This window comes from Uranotaenia lowii, chromosome 2, assembly GCF_029784155.1.
Source record: "Uranotaenia lowii strain MFRU-FL chromosome 2, ASM2978415v1, whole genome shotgun sequence".
Lineage (NCBI taxonomy): Eukaryota > Metazoa > Arthropoda > Insecta > Diptera > Culicidae > Uranotaenia > Uranotaenia lowii.
In genome coordinates, this window is record NC_073692.1 from 240,863,056 (window position 1) to 240,884,463 (window position 21,408).

Here is a 21,408-nt window from a genome sequence, read left to right on the forward strand (position 1 = left end):
TATGGTGCCACTAACTTAGAAAACTTAAATTTATCTTCTAAAAACTGACTATATAGTTAGTTATATGAAATTTATTCTTGAAAGTTTTTATTTAAAAGGTTACAATTATTTTAAAAAATGGCTGTTTTCTGCGGAATGGTAATAAATTTGATGCAAAATTGATGCAGTGAATTTCACTCTTCCTACCCAATACTATGTTGTGGTGGTATATCTGGCTTGTCTGTACTTTGTACACTTTCTTAAATATTGATCATTAAAAAAACATACCGTTCAAAATCAATCAGAACATGAATATAAATTAAAAGAACACAATATGAAACAATTTTTTCTTATTTTTACATGAGAACTAACATCATGGTTGACATTTCTACGAAAAAAAATCGTTCAAAAGTAACCATATTAAACCATTTTAGATTATTAATTAAGTATGGTTATGGTTAATAAAAAAGAAGCGTGTGAGAGAAATTGAGATGGTTTGTTTCGTCCGCCCGCACGCATCCCTCCGTCGTTATCTCCTTCACAGAGCAACCTTTGCTAGCGAACATCGAAGTATCAATCGCTTCCGTACCATGCGATGTTAGCCACAAGTAATCATGACTGTTACTTACTAATTTCGGGGTTGTACCCCTTGGTGAAAACCATAATTAAATTTAAGTATTTGGAGCTTGGCTCCAAATTTTTTGGAATGGTTCGGCGTAAAGCTGAACCATAAACAATGTATAAAATTATTAGGGCTTCCAAAAGCATTCTTTTCCTCCCACTCAGTTACTTATAAGTCAGCAATTCTGAGTGGGAGGGAAAGGTGTCGTTCCTAACTTCATCGTTTGTGTAAGGTAGTGAGCGCGCCCATCGTGTCTATGACGTCATCTATAATTTGACGTCATTTATACGATAATCTTGATTTTAGTGATTGCTGGTTGTGGCTAGCCAGCCAAATTGACACGTTTTTTGGAGTGATGATTTGATGATAATTACTATGAAAATTTATTTTTCAAACTATTTTGTTTTTTTTTCTTTCTTTTATACATTGAAGAGGGAAAAAAATCAAATTTTTTAAGACAAAAATCATTTTTATTGTACTTCCCAGTTTCGCAAAAACGTAGTGACAAAGTTTATAAAAAAATCACACCAATACATACAAATACACTGACATCGACAGAACTCGTCGAGCTGATTCGATAGGTACCTATAAAGGTATATCTAAGACCCAAAATTAAGGATCTCCCAAATCGACCGATAACTATACCTTTCTGTTAGAAAGGCAAAAAGGTCTCCAACCATGTGTTTCAAATAATTTAACGTTTGCTCTGAGAACAAACGTTGGAGTGAAGGCAGCGAGAATAGAGTATCAATAATTCTAGCATAGAGTCCAATGATAAGTAAAATATATTTTTAAAATCAATTAGGAACATGAGTATAAAATTAAATATTACAATATATTACAAAACACCAACTCAAGTAACTCAAGAATAGATAGTTCGAGCTCATCATTTGACCTGTGGTATGTTTTGTCCAAAAATGTCATTGTAATTTCATGGTCTGGGAGTGAAGTGCAGCTTGATCTGGTTCTGTTGAAGGTTAAGTGTATAACAGGTAGGAGCGATTTACACGTGCGCTGTTGCCTAGGAGGCTTGTGGTGGAACAGTTGATTCGCCTTGAGAGAGCTCTTTATAACTGGATAGGATACCATTCAGGACTGATAAGGATGAAAGTTACTTGATTCTTTCTACATTTCGAATCGGATGAGCGACAACATTTCTGGATGGTGGAGGTTGGTCCCGGATACTGACAGTTATGGACCACTGGAGTATCGTTCTTCCAGAATAAATTCAACGCCCTGATGCAAGCGTGAGATGCTAAATTTTGTTTGGCCCATTCCATGTCTAGGGTGAGGTACGGCAAGATGAGTTCATCCCAAATGTAATAAATAGGGTGCCTATCGGAAGTCAATCCTATTCCTTTCTGCCCAGAATGGACTAAATTGACCAATATGACCAAATCGATGTGGATCATGAAAGGATACCCTGGAAAAAAGGAATAATTATTGACCATGTTTACTGTCGTCCAAAAAGGTTCTCTTACATTCGAAATGGTTTCTATTTTCAGTCTGTTCATAGTCGAACTTGAGAGCTTCGCTGGGGCCAGAGTTCTTTTTACTTGTAAGCCCGGTTCGAGTTCCAGCAGGAGGGTCCTTTGATATTGGACAAGTTGTAAAAGCTGTTGTGTAGTCCGTGTAGGCGTATCGGTTCGCATCGAGGCTCTCGAACGTGATCAGATGCTGACCCTGCTGACCGATGCGTGAGCGAACATCAAACTTGCCTTGGCCGTGGCGTCCTAGAATTGGGTTTGAGCAATCTTAATATTGTATGCACCGATCAAAAAACTACCATCTGCTGGAAAAGTTAAAGGTTTCACACTTGAACATTCAAATATAAACTTACCTAATGGAAGCAGAACATTCCGATGGGCAGCTTCACCCGAGCTTTGCAGCCACAAAATACCGACCTTGCTATCAATTGTTGACGACACACTGGGCGAACGCGTTGTATTAATCATCTTTCGGTGGCGGTGGCTTTTTCTTTAAATATATTCGAGGGTGCAGCAGCGGATTATTATTAATTAACCGGTCAGAAAAGAACTTTCGAAAAAATTTGAATAGTTCGATTTGGGTGTTGTATGTAAACAAACACTGTTACACGAACATATGAAAGTAATGCAAGTTATGGTGATTTTAAACTTTGCCCACTGAAAAAGCAATGCATATTAGGTGTGTTCATCTGGCACCTCTGCTCTAAAGTACTCGTTACGGTTGTTTTTATTTTTGCCGTGCGTGAAAAAAATATTATCGAGCCAATACAGAAAGTTCGTCGCAAAGTTTGTTCGGAACATGAATTGTAATTTTCGTCTCCGGTCTCCAAAAAAGGCAACTACCGGCAGTGGTTGGAAGAATTTGACCTGACGAAGTGAGTTTTCCCGGTTTGCCTCCAGTTCACTTATGATGAGGTGGAGCAGCATAATTATCATGGATTCCAGAGATAATAAATATCGTTAAAAGCCAAGTAACAAGCAAAACCAATTTAGCAGTTGACAGAATGTACAAAACAGCCCAATGCAGATTACCAAACGGGGACGAATGATTTGAATCCGGTAGAAACATGTTGGTAGGCTATTTCCCCCCACAACAAAAATTTCTTAAATATTTGATACTATCAAATATTTATGTATTCGATAATAGATATTAAAATCGCCTAAAGTTTAAATATTGTACCGGAAAGAAATCTCAGCATGACAGGTGGGAGCCAAACCTGGAGTGACTTTCCAGATGTACTTGCAAGTCACAGAGGTTCATTTTTCCTCTGAGCGATAAAATGACAGACGACGATGTTAACAGACGACCATGGTAGAGGCGGAATACCTGGGTGCGTTAGAGTTCGAAACACTTTTACCATAACAGTTAGCGGTAAGAAGTTTGAAACTTTTTTGCTTGAAATTAGTCGAAAACATTTGTTACACCTTTTCAAGACGATCTCCATCCAAAGATGTCGAAAACTTAAAACGGAAGCGAATGAACGGATGTCGGATACGATAATCGAGCTGGAAGGCCTTTAAAATGAAGTGACCAGTAGTAGTAGCCCGATTGAGGGGGCTAACAAGTTGGCTAACAGCAGACGCAAAATGTCCGATAATGAAGAAATTAAGACCTCCTTCAAGCTGGTCGATGTGGTCAGATAGATCTGAATGACGCAGTTTGAAATGTGGATCAATCTGTTGGTCTTTCTGGTGTTCACTATCATACTGACGTTCAAGGCATATATATCATTACCCATCATATCACTACAAACTCGTTATTTGTAACCACAATCAATTTCTTATTTTGAACCAAATTTTGATAATTTAATCTTACCCAAATTCTAACAACTACGATTAATCTAAAATGTGGAATGTGGAACATGTGGAACTAGTTGGAAACTTGGAAATAGTCAAAATGACAGAATCAAATATGTTATAGTTCTCATGGAATTACATTTTTATATTATTCAAGACGTTATTTTTACAAATCTTGGTGGACTGGTATAAGGTAGCCAAGCTTATATACTTTTCAATATGGTGCCACTAACTTAGAAAACTTAAATTTATCTTCTAAAAACTGACTATATAGTTAGTTATATGAAATTTATTCTTGAAAGTTTTTATTTAAAAGGTTACAATTATTTTAAAAAATGGCTGTTTTCTGCGGAATGGTAATAAATTTGATGCAAAATTGATGCAGTGAATTTCACTCTTCCTACCCAATACTATGTTGTGGTGGTATATCTGGCTTGTCTGTACTTTGTACACTTTCTTAAATATTGATCATTAAAAAAACATACCGTTCAAAATCAATCAGAACATGAATATAAATTAAAAGAACACAATATGAAACAATTTTTTCTTATTTTTACATGAGAACTAACATCATGGTTGACATTTCTACGAAAAAAAATCGTTCAAAAGTAACCATATTAAACCATTTTAGATTATTAATTAAGTATGGTTATGGTTAATAAAAAAGAAGCGTGTGAGAGAAATTGAGATGGTTTGTTTCGTCCGCCCGCACGCATCCCTCCGTCGTTATCTCCTTCACAGAGCAACCTTTGCTAGCGAACATCGAAGTATCAATCGCTTCCGTACCATGCGATGTTAGCCACAAGTAATCATGACTGTTACTTACTAATTTCGGGGTTGTACCCCTTGGTGAAAACCATAATTAAATTTAAGTATTTGGAGCTTGGCTCCAAATTTTTTGGAATGGTTCGGCGTAAAGCTGAACCATAAACAATGTATAAAATTATTAGGGCTTCCAAAAGCATTCTTTTCCTCCCACTCAGTTACTTATAAGTCAGCAATTCTGAGTGGGAGGGAAAGGTGTCGTTCCTAACTTCATCGTTTGTGTAAGGTAGTGAGCGCGCCCATCGTGTCTATGACGTCATCTATAATTTGACGTCATTTATACGATAATCTTGATTTTAGTGATTGCTGGTTGTGGCTAGCCAGCCAAATTGACACGTTTTTTGGAGTGATGATTTGATGATAATTACTATGAAAATTTATTTTTCAAACTATTTTGTTTTTTTTTCTTTCTTTTATACATTGAAGAGGGAAAAAAATCAAATTTTTTAAGACAAAAATCATTTTTATTGTACTTCCCAGTTTCGCAAAAACGTAGTGACAAAGTTTATAAAAAAATCACACCAATACATACAAATACACTGACATCGACAGAACTCGTCGAGCTGATTCGATAGGTACCTATAAAGGTATATCTAAGACCCAAAATTAAGGATCTCCCAAATCGACCGATAACTATACCTTTCTGTTAGAAAGGCAAAAAGGTCTCCAACCATGTGTTTCAAATAATTTAACGTTTGCTCTGAGAACAAACGTTGGAGTGAAGGCAGCGAGAATAGAGTATCAATAATTCTAGCATAGAGTCCAATGATAAGTAAAATATATTTTTAAAATCAATTAGGAACATGAGTATAAAATTAAATATTACAATATATTACAAAACACCAACTCAAGTAACTCAAGAATAGATAGTTCGAGCTCATCATTTGACCTGTGGTATGTTTTGTCCAAAAATGTCATTGTAATTTCATGGTCTGGGAGTGAAGTGCAGCTTGATCTGGTTCTGTTGAAGGTTAAGTGTATAACAGGTAGGAGCGATTTACACGTGCGCTGTTGCCTAGGAGGCTTGTGGTGGAACAGTTGATTCGCCTTGAGAGAGCTCTTTATAACTGGATAGGATACCATTCAGGACTGATAAGGATGAAAGTTACTTGATTCTTTCTACATTTCGAATCGGATGAGCGACAACATTTCTGGATGGTGGAGGTTGGTCCCGGATACTGACAGTTATGGACCACTGGAGTATCGTTCTTCCAGAATAAATTCAACGCCCTGATGCAAGCGTGAGATGCTAAATTTTGTTTGGCCCATTCCATGTCTAGGGTGAGGTACGGCAAGATGAGTTCATCCCAAATGTAATAAATAGGGTGCCTATCGGAAGTCAATCCTATTCCTTTCTGCCCAGAATGGACTAAATTGACCAATATGACCAAATCGATGTGGATCATGAAAGGATACCCTGGAAAAAAGGAATAATTATTGACCATGTTTACTGTCGTCCAAAAAGGTTCTCTTACATTCGAAATGGTTTCTATTTTCAGTCTGTTCATAGTCGAACTTGAGAGCTTCGCTGGGGCCAGAGTTCTTTTTACTTGTAAGCCCGGTTCGAGTTCCAGCAGGAGGGTCCTTTGATATTGGACAAGTTGTAAAAGCTGTTGTGTAGTCCGTGTAGGCGTATCGGTTCGCATCGAGGCTCTCGAACGTGATCAGATGCTGACCCTGCTGACCGATGCGTGAGCGAACATCAAACTTGCCTTGGCCGTGGCGTCCTAGAATTGGGTTTGAGCAATCTTAATATTGTATGCACCGATCAAAAAACTACCATCTGCTGGAAAAGTTAAAGGTTTCACACTTGAACATTCAAATATAAACTTACCTAATGGAAGCAGAACATTCCGATGGGCAGCTTCACCCGAGCTTTGCAGCCACAAAATACCGACCTTGCTATCAATTGTTGACGACACACTGGGCGAACGCGTTGTATTAATCATCTTTCGGTGGCGGTGGCTTTTTCTTTAAATATATTCGAGGGTGCAGCAGCGGATTATTATTAATTAACCGGTCAGAAAAGAACTTTCGAAAAAATTTGAATAGTTCGATTTGGGTGTTGTATGTAAACAAACACTGTTACACGAACATATGAAAGTAATGCAAGTTATGGTGATTTTAAACTTTGCCCACTGAAAAAGCAATGCATATTAGGTGTGTTCATCTGGCACCTCTGCTCTAAAGTACTCGTTACGGTTGTTTTTATTTTTGCCGTGCGTGAAAAAAATATTATCGAGCCAATACAGAAAGTTCGTCGCAAAGTTTGTTCGGAACATGAATTGTAATTTTCGTCTCCGGTCTCCAAAAAAGGCAACTACCGGCAGTGGTTGGAAGAATTTGACCTGACGAAGTGAGTTTTCCCGGTTTGCCTCCAGTTCACTTATGATGAGGTGGAGCAGCATAATTATCATGGATTCCAGAGATAATAAATATCGTTAAAAGCCAAGTAACAAGCAAAACCAATTTAGCAGTTGACAGAATGTACAAAACAGCCCAATGCAGATTACCAAACGGGGACGAATGATTTGAATCCGGTAGAAACATGTTGGTAGGCTATTTCCCCCCACAACAAAAATTTCTTAAATATTTGATACTATCAAATATTTATGTATTCGATAATAGATATTAAAATCGCCTAAAGTTTAAATATTGTACCGGAAAGAAATCTCAGCATGACAGGTGGGAGCCAAACCTGGAGTGACTTTCCAGATGTACTTGCAAGTCACAGAGGTTCATTTTTCCTCTGAGCGATAAAATGACAGACGACGATGTTAACAGACGACCATGGTAGAGGCGGAATACCTGGGTGCGTTAGAGTTCGAAACACTTTTACCATAACAGTTAGCGGTAAGAAGTTTGAAACTTTTTTGCTTGAAATTAGTCGAAAACATTTGTTACACCTTTTCAAGACGATCTCCATCCAAAGATGTCGAAAACTTAAAACGGAAGCGAATGAACGGATGTCGGATACGATAATCGAGCTGGAAGGCCTTTAAAATGAAGTGACCAGTAGTAGTAGCCCGATTGAGGGGGCTAACAAGTTGGCTAACAGCAGACGCAAAATGTCCGATAATGAAGAAATTAAGACCTCCTTCAAGCTGGTCGATGTGGTCAGATAGATCTGAATGACGCAGTTTGAAATGTGGATCAATCTGTTGGTCTTTCTGGTGTTCACTATCATACTGACGTTCAAGGCATATATATCATTACCCATCATATCACTACAAACTCGTTATTTGTAACCACAATCAATTTCTTATTTTGAACCAAATTTTGATAATTTAATCTTACCCAAATTCTAACAACTACGATTAATCTAAAATGTGGAATGTGGAACATGTGGAACTAGTTGGAAACTTGGAAATAGTCAAAATGACAGAATCAAATATGTTATAGTTCTCATGGAATTACATTTTTATATTATTCAAGACGTTATTTTTACAAATCTTGGTGGACTGGTATAAGGTAGCCAAGCTTATATACTTTTCAATATGGTGCCACTAACTTAGAAAACTTAAATTTATCTTCTAAAAACTGACTATATAGTTAGTTATATGAAATTTATTCTTGAAAGTTTTTATTTAAAAGGTTACAATTATTTTAAAAAATGGCTGTTTTCTGCGGAATGGTAATAAATTTGATGCAAAATTGATGCAGTGAATTTCACTCTTCCTACCCAATACTATGTTGTGGTGGTATATCTGGCTTGTCTGTACTTTGTACACTTTCTTAAATATTGATCATTAAAAAAACATACCGTTCAAAATCAATCAGAACATGAATATAAATTAAAAGAACACAATATGAAACAATTTTTTCTTATTTTTACATGAGAACTAACATCATGGTTGACATTTCTACGAAAAAAAATCGTTCAAAAGTAACCATATTAAACCATTTTAGATTATTAATTAAGTATGGTTATGGTTAATAAAAAAGAAGCGTGTGAGAGAAATTGAGATGGTTTGTTTCGTCCGCCCGCACGCATCCCTCCGTCGTTATCTCCTTCACAGAGCAACCTTTGCTAGCGAACATCGAAGTATCAATCGCTTCCGTACCATGCGATGTTAGCCACAAGTAATCATGACTGTTACTTACTAATTTCGGGGTTGTACCCCTTGGTGAAAACCATAATTAAATTTAAGTATTTGGAGCTTGGCTCCAAATTTTTTGGAATGGTTCGGCGTAAAGCTGAACCATAAACAATGTATAAAATTATTAGGGCTTCCAAAAGCATTCTTTTCCTCCCACTCAGTTACTTATAAGTCAGCAATTCTGAGTGGGAGGGAAAGGTGTCGTTCCTAACTTCATCGTTTGTGTAAGGTAGTGAGCGCGCCCATCGTGTCTATGACGTCATCTATAATTTGACGTCATTTATACGATAATCTTGATTTTAGTGATTGCTGGTTGTGGCTAGCCAGCCAAATTGACACGTTTTTTGGAGTGATGATTTGATGATAATTACTATGAAAATTTATTTTTCAAACTATTTTGTTTTTTTTTCTTTCTTTTATACATTGAAGAGGGAAAAAAATCAAATTTTTTAAGACAAAAATCATTTTTATTGTACTTCCCAGTTTCGCAAAAACGTAGTGACAAAGTTTATAAAAAAATCACACCAATACATACAAATACACTGACATCGACAGAACTCGTCGAGCTGATTCGATAGGTACCTATAAAGGTATATCTAAGACCCAAAATTAAGGATCTCCCAAATCGACCGATAACTATACCTTTCTGTTAGAAAGGCAAAAACGTGAAAATGGTGTTTCTTTTATCCGTTAGAAATAGTATAATATCATCGGCGTATATTAGGTATTCAATCCGTTTTAGAATACAGGAAATGTCGTTAACGAACAGTATGAAAAGGAGAGGTCCTAAATGAGACCTCTGAGGCACACCAGAGGTCACAGCTACAGATTTGGATAATTCGTTTTAGAAACGAACGATTTGTGTTCGATCAGTTAAATATGATTGTAACCAGGAGAGAAGATTTGGATGAAAGCCAATTTTTTTTTAATTTGAAGATTAAAAGGGGCATGTCAATGCGATCAAAGGCTTTGCTAAAGTCGGTATAAATAGCCTCAACATGAAAGCCTTTGCTCATAGAATCGATAACGTATGTAACGAATTCGGGAAGACTTGATGTTGTAGAGCGTCCTTTGAAGAAGCCATGTTGTTTACTCGTTATAATATTTTTTACTTGTTGATAATTTTTTTCATTTATTATTGATTCATGGTGATCGGTGGATCGCTCTTCCCCCATCGACCAGCACATAAGGTCACTTGGGTATCCCGAGATGGCCGAACAGAAAATCAAATTGACCACATCTGCATCAGCCGAAAATGGAGAAGGAGCCTTCTTGATGTCCGCAACAAGCGAAGCGCAGACATTGCATCTGACCATCACCTCGTCCTTGGCGAGATACGACTGAGAGTTGCGCGTGTCCAACGGCGCGAGGAGAAAGTCGGGTGTCGATACGACGTCCGCCGGTTGGAGAATCCAGAGGTGAAAAGGGCATACGTTGAACAGCTAGAATCCCGAGCCTCGGAGCTGTCGACAGACGGAACAGTCGAAGAACAGTGGTGTGAAATCAAGAATGCCTTTATCACGACGAGCCATGGTACTCTTGATAAAGTGTGTGGAAGAAGAAGTGAATGGATGTCGGATGAAACTTGGAGGATGGTCGATGATCGGAGAAAGGTAAAAGTCGAAAATGAGCAGGCATGTACCGGGTCAGCCAAAGCAGCCGCCCGCTTACGATATGCGGAGCTGGAAAAGGCAGTTAAACGAGCTTGTAGACGAGACAAGAGAGTCTGGACAAACTCCCTAGCCAAAGAGGGATAAAGAGCCGCCGCCAATGGAGACATCCGATTGCTTTATAACACTTCTCGCCGCCTCAGTGGTGCAAGTTTTAATGCAAGAATGCCGCTGAAAGACCGAGCAGGTCAGTTATTTACCGATCGAACAGATCGGCTCAAACGATGGACTGAGCACTTCGAACAACTCTTCCGAGTCACGAATAGCGATGGCCAACAAAACCCGCAGCTCGAAGCGCCAACAGTAAGTCGCATAAATGGCGTCAACTCGGAAGCGCCCTCGCTGGCTGAAATAGAAGCGGCAATCAAAAACATGAAATCCAACAAAGCACCTGGGATCGATTGCATCCTTGCTGAAATGCTGAAAGCCGACCCTGGCCTGTCAGCACAAATGTTGCACCGTCTTTTCGCTGACATCTGGGATACTGCAACATTCCCGGCCGACTGGATGCAGGGTATCCTCGTAAAGGTCTCGAAGAAAGGAGACCTGACAGAGTGCGGTAACTGGCGAGGCATAACGTAGATCTGTACAACCCTCAAAGTACTCTGCAAAGTGATCCTGAACAGGATCCAGGAGAAAATCGACGCTACACTCCGACGGCAACAAGCTGGATTCCGATCTGGACGATCATGTGTGGACCACATCACAACGCTACGAATCATACTGGAACAAATCAACGAATTCCAGGACTCTCTTCTGCTGGTTTTCGTTGATTTCGACAAAGCATTCGACCGACTTAACCATGAAAACATCTGGGCGGCTCTAAGGCGACGAGGGGTTCCAGAGAAACTAGTCCATCTCATCGAAGCACGATACGAGGCATTTTCGTGCAAGGTCCAAAAAAATCCCTGTAACTGCTGGAGTGAGACAGGGATGTATTTTATCACCGCTACTTTTTCTCATCGTAATGGATGAGATTCTGACTGGATCGATCGACTGGGTACCGAACCGAGGATTGCCGTGGAAACCTTCAACAATGGAGCAACTGAACGACCTTGACCTGGCTGACGATATTGTTTTGCTCGCCTAAACACAACCGGATATGCAGAGCAAACTCGACGACCTCACCGGAAGTTCCTAGTCAACAGGTCTCAAAGTCAATGTCGGAAAGACCAAGTCGATGGAGATCAACACAGGAAATCCCTCCAGTTTCATGGTAGCTGGGCAACAAGTTGAGAAAGTGAAGTGCTTCCAGTATCTTGGTAGCCAGATAACGCCTGATATTGGTACCAGGAAAGACATAAGAAAGGCCCGATTTGCGTTTGCGAGTGTCCGAAACATCTGGCGCTCACGCCAGATCTCTCTACGAACAAAAATCCGAATCTTCAACTCAAACGTCAAATCCGTATTGCTGTACGGGTGCCAAACTTGGTGCACATATGCGGTAACGACGCGAAAACTGCAAGTATTTGTAAACCGCTGCCTGCGGAATATCATCCGCGCTTGGTGGCCGGGCAACTGGATCTCGAATGAGGAATTACATCGCCGGTGTCATCAAAGGGCTCTAGAAATCGAGATTCGGGAACGTAAGTGGAGATGGATTGGGCACACGCTGCGAAAAGATGAAAACGAGATTTGGAGAGAGGCGCTAGATTGGAATCCAGAAGGTCATTGAAGGAGAGGCAGACCCAGAAACTCGTGGCGGCGAAGCCTAGCCGCTGAAATCCAAACTGTCGACGAGAATCTTGACTGGGACCAGGTGAAGACGATGGCTGCGGATCGTCAACAATGGAGGTCTCTTACCACGGCCCTATGCACCGGAGGATCGGCGCGGGATCATTAAGTAAGTAAGTTTGTGAAATTTGTTAAAAATTTATAAAAATGTAGTTTACTTTATGTTCATACACACCTATCCCCCCTAACTTTAAGTGACAAAAGATGAATTCCGTATTTCTTCCGACCTTCACAGGGCTGGTAGCGAGTCACTTTTTAGTAACTTGGTCACTTTTTTTGGGTCAGTCACTAAAAAGTCACTTTTTTCATCATTTGGTCACTAAAGTCACTATTTTCCGAAAAATGGTCACTATTATCACCAAAAGTCACTTTTTCATCGAAAATAAACCAATGAAAGAGTAATTTGAGTTGCGCGTGTTAATATTGACGGTAGTAACGGTAAATTACTTGATCAGTCAGTCAGAAACTTTTTTCGCCTCCGGCGGAATTTCGGCATGAATCACCCTTGGCTTGAGACATTTCGATCTACTACATTATTTGACGTTCCATGAATTGAAACTAACTTTGATTGCAGCTTTTAATTTTTGGTTCAATCAACCTTTTGTATTGGAACTCAAAACTTGATATATAAAAACCTTATCTCGCTTTAGAATGGGTTTTATTAAGAAGTGTAACTAAGATTGAGATTGAAACAAACCATTTTTTTTATTAAAAAAATCTTTTATGTCATAACAAATGTTATGTTGATACGAAATATTCCTAAAAAAAACAATTTCATACTAAATTTTATTTCGTGTTTTCTGTTCTTCTAAATACTAAAAAAAAGGGTTTTAAAAATTTACACAAGGCCACAAAATTTACATTTTTCTTAAGTGCAATGAATTTAAACGGTAATTTCAACTAATTTGGGCTCCCCGAATCTAAATATGTATGCAATATTTCTATCAGCTTTTGTTATTGAAATGACTTTTGAAAATAATTAAAAATCTTTAGAGAAGTTTCTGCACTTTTTTTTACAAAAACTCAAATCAAAAACATGTTATTTAAAAATAAAAGTTTTATATGAATTGAAGAGCTATAAATAGAATCAAGTTTTTTTTACACTTTCTTCTGTGATGTAAAAAATTCTTGTTATGACATTTTTCCACAATCAGTTATCTAAAAATGTTTGATTTTACTAGTAGTAAACTTCTTATCACCAAAACTAAATTTGTTCGGCCGAATTTGACAAAATTTGTAGTTTAGGACACTATTTACCAAATCAATAATTTAAAAAAAATAAGCACCAAAATGGTTATAGTGAAACATGTTTATAGAAAAAACTCTTCCTGAAATGTTTTTAAAAGCTAATCTTTTTTATTTCCATATTGTTTTTTCAATTTTCAAATAAATTTACCGAATTTTATTATACAGTTTTTTTTTCAATTTTCTAATCAATTAGCCGGATTTTTTTAAATCAAACTTTTTAAATTTTAAAGACATATTTTTAACAATTGTTTCCTTGTTTTTTAATTCTGAATTTTCGTGTTCTTCAACCAGAAGCCTTTAACTCCAAATTTTTAATAATAAAACATAATTTCAACCTTCTGTTCTTTCGGGACCCAATATTTTAATCAAAATAGACAAAATACTCAGAGCTTGTAATTTAAAGCTTAAAAACCTGCGATCGAAAATTTTAAAACTATTTATTAATATTTTTTATTTGAAATCATGTTTTTTTGGATCGATCATAATTTTCAAATTAATCTAAAACGTTTGAAAAATTGTTCTAAGTAGCAACTTTAAAAATAAATTTTAATACGCAGTGTTAACTAACTTTGTATTTGATTTGTGCTTTCAATATTAATATCAAATGTTTTGAACTCATTATTTTTAATTTTTCATCAGTTTTTATCATTCACGTAATTACTCATTTTCTAACATTGCTTTGTCAGTGTAGTTGAACATGAAATTATTATTTAAGCTTCAAAAATGAAATTTTGATAACTGGAGGATTTTACTTTATTAAAGGTTTTATGTCTGGCTTATACAACTGGCACTTTTAAAATAATTATATATTCTTGTTTTTATCAAATTAAATTAAACCATCGAAAATTGAATAAATTCTGTTCCAAAATCATTTCTTATTCAGTAATCAGTAATTCACATTTTAAATCGTGATTGAATATTTTTTGTTCAAATTAAAAAATTACAGCGGAATTTCTCACTAAACTGCCAGTTGAAAATGAAGAAAAGAATTCCAAATTTAGATGAATAAAAATTAACAATTACTATCATTTTCCTAACATCCGTTCATGGTAAGTTTTGTACAAGATTGGACATTTATTTTAGAATTCAGATTTTTTTAAATTTTCAATTTGCTAAGAAATTCTTTCGAAACTAATTTATTTCTTACTTTCTTGACTTATCGAAAATTTGAAACATTCACTGTAATATGTTTCCAAAATTTAGTTTATCAGTCATTTTTGTAGTTTTTGTGTTGAACATGAGTGACAAACGGTGTGAGAAACCCCTTTCTTTTCAATTTTATATTTTTGGTATTGTTATTATTTTTATCAAAATTTGAATTTCCAAACCACCACCTCCCCCCCCCCCATGGACGGGTCCTTCGCACGGACCTGATTTGGTCTCATTTTTTGTACTTCAAAGTTACTTTTTTCGATAAACATAGTCACAATTTGGTCACTTTTTTCGGTCCTCAAAGTCACTATTTGGTCACTTTTTTTCAAATTTTGGTCACTAAATTCACTACTTTTTCATTGTCAAACCGCTACCAGCCTTGCCTTTATGATATGTTGCAAAGCACACAGGGTTAAGCTAGTTTGATATAATTTATGTCCAAATTGAATCCCAAGCAGCAAGCACTTCTGCGTTTACGTAACATCTCGGAACTTTCAGTGAACTGTTAATGCGATTAGAGAAAATCGATTTTCACTCTGTCAGCTGAAAGTTGTCTCAAGCCAAAATGAAACGCCAATCATTTCCCACATCTTCAATCGAGTCTAAAGCAAACAACTACGACTTCTTCGGCGATTGTCAACATTTTTTTTCTTCTTGTTTTTGCTCCCTCGACATCGCATTCACCTGTGACGCGGGCTGCCTGGAAGGGGCGAACCAAAATAAATGAGATATTAATGACTTAATAATATCACCTTTCACCTGAATGACTGTGTCGAAACTTTGACTGTATGATATTTATAGAGGTTCATTCTCTGATGTTTCCCGCAAAACGATGGCGTCGTCGATTCTTTCACTTCTTCAGCCAGCGACGTCTTGCGAATTGCGAGGTAAAAATAGGAAGGTAGGTATCAAAAGTTGGATGGGAACACAAATGCTGATGACTCTGTCACCGAAATCGTTCCATCACTTTCGTTGGATTTCTACTTTGACTAGTTTGTCGTCGAGGGGGCTTAGCGGAGTTTTTTTTTCAGCTTTACATTTTGCACCTAAACTTTGAGGGAAACGAGTTTGTCACTTTCGGAGATACTTTGGGAAGCTATTGGCAGGTGAGATAGCGTTATATCATGAAGTTTGGTCGTTTAGCTTTTTTTTCTATCGCGTACTAATTAACTTGGAACAATAATCAATTGTGCGGAAATTAGATGGATGTTTAGGCTCTGCTAACAAGAGAATGGCCTCAGGAAGTTAAAGTGTCAAAAACCGAAATACATGAGCCGTTCATCCTATTAGACGATTGTGAGAACAACGGTTATCTAATTCGATAAACGGCTGGAACCGGATTAAAGGCTGTGATTTTCCAATTAATGGAATTTTTGATTGAGTTTAGAAAGTTGTTCATGATTTGATGTATTGTAAATTGTTATACCTTCTAATGAAAAAACTGTTTAACCAAGAGTTATAAGTATTAACTAGGGGAGAATGGGGGTATCCTTTTTTCATTTTCATCATACCTTTTTGAAAAAAAAATAGCTACTCACCGTCTTTTGTATTTCCGGACCGTGAATTTCAAGTTAACATGCCCCAAAAGGATAGAACGATACAAAAACCCGTAGATGAACTAGAAACATTTTCGTGAGACGAAAAAATTGTGATATTTTTACGTTAAAGAAGACTTGATCCTTTACTTAAGGAGACTTTAGCTTTCATCCAGGGTGCCCTGACCCTAGGCCCCTAAACCTAAACCCAAGCAACCAAAAGTCTCATAAAACAGGTACAAAAACGCTTACTCAGCCCCATCATTGATATGAAGTACGTTCTATGCAGCTCAAAATTTAAGTTCTTATTGATACTTTCAAGTTCCAAAACAAGTTTAATGATCTTCTATTCAGCTTCCAGCGGCCTCTTAATTCAGCTTCCGAAAAATCGCAAAATGAGCAAAAAAAATCTCTCTCTATCTCACAACTGAACTGTTGGCTTCGGTTCATATCACCTTCTCTTGATTATCATCAATTACTAAATTACTTGTTGAAAAAAAACTTGCCCGGCTTGGGGATCGAACCCCGGCCTTCGTAGTGAGAATCAAACACGCTACCACAAGACCGTACCTATATGTTGTTCTAACTGAAGCTAAAACTCGAAGAGGTGATTTGATTTTGAAAGCACATCAATGCACTTTATGTGACTTATCAAATCCCGTTTGAGCACTATTGTGCCCTTTATGTGACTTACCAAATCCCGTATTGGGCACTTTTGTGCCCTTTATGTGACTTAAGTCCCGTATAACGTACGTATAGATTACTTTTGCAGCTTTCAAGTTCGTTAATGAGCACATATAGTTCCCTAATGGGAATTGGGAAACAAGTCACATACAACGTACTTATTAATAACTTTTGCAACTTTCAAGTTCATTAATGAGTACATAAAGTTAACTAAAGGGAATTGGGCAGTTGATTCTCTTTGTCAGCCAATATGTAACTTTCAATGCCTTCATTCAAGTAAATATGTGACTTTTGGTTGCTTGGGAAGTATCTAAATAAAGTTCGCATTTGAAATTCATCATAAAAAAGATAAATTGTTCTAGTTCCAAATTAAGATATCGATCAGCTTAGCTAATAACCCACCGCAATAATAATGTTTCCATTTTACGATCGAATTCCGATTCGCGAACGCATTTCTCAAGGCCACGACAATTCTCGTCTAAAATCGCTCACCCCAATACTAAACGAACAGACTAATGGCAGTCGATGTAGAAAAATCACAAAACAAAATCTCTTAATTAAGCCACTATAAAACCGAGCACAACAACAAGATCGCACACATTCGATAACAATCAAGCTGACAGGTTTACGTACAGTTTGGTGAGAGATTCGGCGAGAATGAGAATGGGCGAGAAGAAGATATCCTCAGCTTCCTGACCGGATGAGCCTCATCATTTGCTGGCTGGCCGAGATCCAACTAAAGCTTGAGACATTTCTATTAGAAACGGGCGTAACGATCCTTAAACAACTCAAGCGATCATAAATCTTCCGAAATCCGAACCAAAATAACGAATCGTGCGACCACAACTTATGTTCGGTAAACAGAGAATCGAATAAACCATTCGAATATTTTCGATGACAAGCTCGATGAAACATTCTGGAATGGACCAAATCACGATCTGAGATGTGTCCCCTCTGAAATTTCATTCGCGCTCGATTTTCAAAGAACAAGAATCCATTCAATACCCTACCTACAAATGAATCAATGGTATTCGATCTTCTCACAAATGGGATAGCGTTTTGGAGCATTGAAGCCAATATTAGTGTGGCTAAGAAGACATATGAAAAGCAAATGACGTCACATAGCGCTTTTCCAAAAATACAAACCTTACAGTACCGATGAACACCCGATTTTCTCATTTAAATAAAAAGTTTATTGAGATTTTATGAAAGTATAGGAAGAAAATGTGAGATTTGTATAAATAAGTCCAAAGCAACTTTATTGAAAAATTGAAAAATACGGAAATAAAGACACACCAATAGCAATGAAAACGTGCGCCAACGTCTTTCGTCGGTCACAATCAGCATCTTTAGCATCAGTAAGCAAAGAAATCAAAACTCCACCATCGATCGTTGTGGCTCGCAAACCATAAACGCATGTTTAAAAGATCAATAAAGGAAGTATAAACAAGTTTTTATTTTTTAGGAGATCATTCTCCGGATCTTCGGTTCTCCGTGCATTTTTTTTACTTCTGTTATTGCCTCGCTCCGGAATGATCAGTGAGTTGGCTCGTTTTTTTTCTTCCTCTCGATTCCACAGCTTGTAACTAACAGACGGTTTTGATTTCCTAAATAGTTCTAGATAGACCTAGACTTTAGAATTTCTTAATTTAGCCAAACCTTGGGGAATCGAATGTTTCAATCGCGATCAATGTTCGGATTGCTTTTTCAGGTTGAAAATAGACCTTCGCCTCTTTAGGATATGATTGACAAAGAAATGTTTGTGTTTTAATTATAGCGCGGAGATTAATTCTCGATTAACAAAGTCTTTGATTTAAGTGCAATTGACAATGAAATATCATCTAGGACATGGGTGGCCAACATTTTCAATAGGCGGGCCAATTTTCAGAAATGAGATTGGCTTGCGGGCCAAAAAAAAACAAATTGTTCTGGAGTATTCTTAGACAACAAATAAAAACAGATTTTTGACAACTCAAGAGAAAAACCATTTTCCTAGTTCACATCGAGTCTAGAGTCATCATAATAAACCCACTGATCATACTGACTAGCAGTGATTGAATTTTGCTGAGCATGAATTGATCAACCTTCTCTCGCTCAACGCTTTACTCGGAAGCAAAGGTTGCTTTGAGGCAGCGAAAACGACAAAACCGATGATGCATACGCTCTCAATATGGCCCGCCTTCAAGAAGCAGTATACATTAGAGTCAGCGAATCCAAAAAACCAAACGAATGGCTCTCGCTCATCTCCTGTTACAAGCTTGAGGGAAGCGACTTCAAAAGGCAGAGCGAACCCGAGTCTCCTCGTTTGTGCCTGGATCGAATGCGTGAGATTTTTCTGCTATTGCTATTATTGCACAGCAACCGCACGCAGGCAGCTAGTTTTTTCGTTTCTTTTTCCTCCCCCCTCTTTGCACTATACGTTGCGGGACTGTGCAACGCGATAAGTTCGGTTGTTTTTGTTGTTGCCTCAACCTTTGCGGCGAGGTTGAAGATGTTCTCCTCTACGACAGCTATCGGCAGGAGATATTCAAATTCAAAAACGTAAATGAGTATGTGTGCCTCGTCTTCTCCATGCATCATGTAGCAACCGAACGTTGAGAGAGTTCGTTCGGGGCAGCAAACGAATAGTGTCTCTCAGAGCAGATCCTCCTCATGGGGGGAGGTTTGAATGAATGTATATGTATCGTCTCCTGTATAGCTATGCGAGGCCTCAAAGTGTGTATTTTGAATGCCTCTGATGAGAAAATTGGTGAGGATTTCAATCACTGCTGACTAGACACTCGATTTGTTTTCTGGATAATTTTTTCCAACAGTACGCAATGTAGATTCAAGAGTGCGCATCGACCGATTTGAAGAAATGCTATCCCAGTTAGGAAATGCCACCCAACTTTAAAAATAAAACACGCAATTTCTACGATAAAATCGAGTTAAACAGGACCATTTTTGCTACAGGGCATTTTTTTTTAATTTTTCAGGTTCGCCACCTGCCGTCGGTATTGCGAACCTGCAAAATCTGACAGCAAAAAATTAGACAGAAAATGATTGAATTTTTGTTCTAAGTGTCATGTCAGTGTGGTCAGTGATAAACCATTTTTGTTACTTGCATATTCTTACAATTTTTGCTCCATTTGGAAAATAGTAGAAATATTACGCAATTCGAAATAGTTAACCCTCCCAACTTATGTATGTTTATCATTTTTTCAAGAGATTTTAAACCTCCTCGATTTTTCCATCCCAGAAACGGCAAATCGCGCAACTACAATAGACATTTAGGCAATTGTATGGGCTCCAAATTTAGAAAAATAACCGCCCATTTTCCAATTTTTTCAAGTTCACCGCTCTTCTAAGAAAAATTTGAAATAAAAAAAATAGAAAAAAACTCAGAATGGAATTATTGACAAAAAAAATTTAGAAAAAAACGCAGATTGGAGTTTAAAAAAAAGTAACGTTTACAAGATTTTGACGGACCTACGGACCTCAACCTCAACACTTTTCAAATTTTACAGTATCTCGATTTGACAAGTGTATTGGGAAGCTTTCTACAACCAGGATGAATACGAATTTGATTGTTTTAAATTATTGCACCTTTTTAAAGTGAAATTTTTGCTAAAAAAAAGTGGTTCTTCTGAGCAATTAATCAGTACCAAACCGATTCTAGTTGAAATCTACTACCCAACTGTAAATTTTTATCTTGTTTTTCATTATTAATGAACATGAATACAGAGCACGTTGCCAATTGAAAAATATTTTGATTTGGTTTTACAGACCCCGTTCGATTTTGGCAACACGCTCGTACATTTTGTGTTGCCAAAATCGAATGTTGCCAAAATCGAACGGTTTTTTTTCTCCACTTTTTTATCAGTTATTTCTACAAAATAACTAATATTATTATCAAAAACGCTATTTTTAGTCAATTTCCGACCATTTTTTTGATTTTTTTCATTATGTTTTTGATGCATTTTGCACTTATCTTGTTTTGTTTAAAATGTTTGTTTTCATTTGTCATATTTGCTGTTTTTTTCGTTCTTCATCATTTTTTAGTTGTTTTTAGTCATTTTCAGTCTTTTGTTTGAATTTGTTTTTTAACTTTTTGAATTTTTCAACTTTTTGCCATTTTTTAGTACTTAATAATTTTTTTTTAAACTTTTGTTTTTATTGTTGCATTTTATCACCATTTCAGAACACAAAAACATATTAGTGGTATTTGTCTGATTTAAATTGGTCATGTTATAACGAAAACTAAATTGTAATGTTGTTTCTAAAAACCGTTCGATTTTGGCACATGTGCCAAAATCGGATGTTGCCAAAATCGGATGTTGCCAAAATCGAATGTTGCCAAAAACGAACGGGGTCTGTATTTTCATTTATATACCCTTTTCTGTTGAAGCTTAGCAAAAAATATCAAATTGGAATAAAATACAGAGCAAACTTTTGATACTTTACATGAATTTGAAAAGTTATTAAATTTTGATGGATGAACTTAGTTGATGAAATACAATTTGATACGATCTTCCAAGGATATGTAGTCACAAAAACCCAATCGGAAAACATTGAAAAATGAGTGTGGAATTAACA

The 21,408-nt window shown here is 37.0% G+C and overlaps 2 protein-coding genes across 2 annotated transcripts; both read right to left on the minus strand.

The window, feature by feature from the left end:
- Positions 1 to 1,482: 1,482 nt before the first annotated feature.
- Positions 1,483 to 2,809, minus strand: LOC129749155 (uncharacterized). The gene is made up of 3 exons (XM_055744051.1): positions 2,442 to 2,809; positions 2,083 to 2,334; positions 1,483 to 2,024 (listed from the first exon to the last, which is right to left on the minus strand). Exons 1-3 carry the CDS (start codon positions 2,554 to 2,556, stop codon positions 1,669 to 1,671), a joined length of 723 nt encoding a protein of 240 aa, XP_055600026.1. The 5' UTR covers positions 2,557 to 2,809; the 3' UTR covers positions 1,483 to 1,668.
- A 2,776-nt stretch (positions 2,810 to 5,585) lies between these two features.
- Positions 5,586 to 6,912, minus strand: LOC129749177 (uncharacterized). The gene is made up of 3 exons (XM_055744090.1): positions 6,545 to 6,912; positions 6,186 to 6,437; positions 5,586 to 6,127 (listed from the first exon to the last, which is right to left on the minus strand). The coding sequence occupies exons 1-3, from the start codon at positions 6,657 to 6,659 to the stop codon at positions 5,772 to 5,774; spliced, it is 723 nt and encodes a 240-aa protein (XP_055600065.1). The 5' UTR covers positions 6,660 to 6,912; the 3' UTR covers positions 5,586 to 5,771.
- Between the last annotated feature and the right edge of the window lie 14,496 nt (positions 6,913 to 21,408).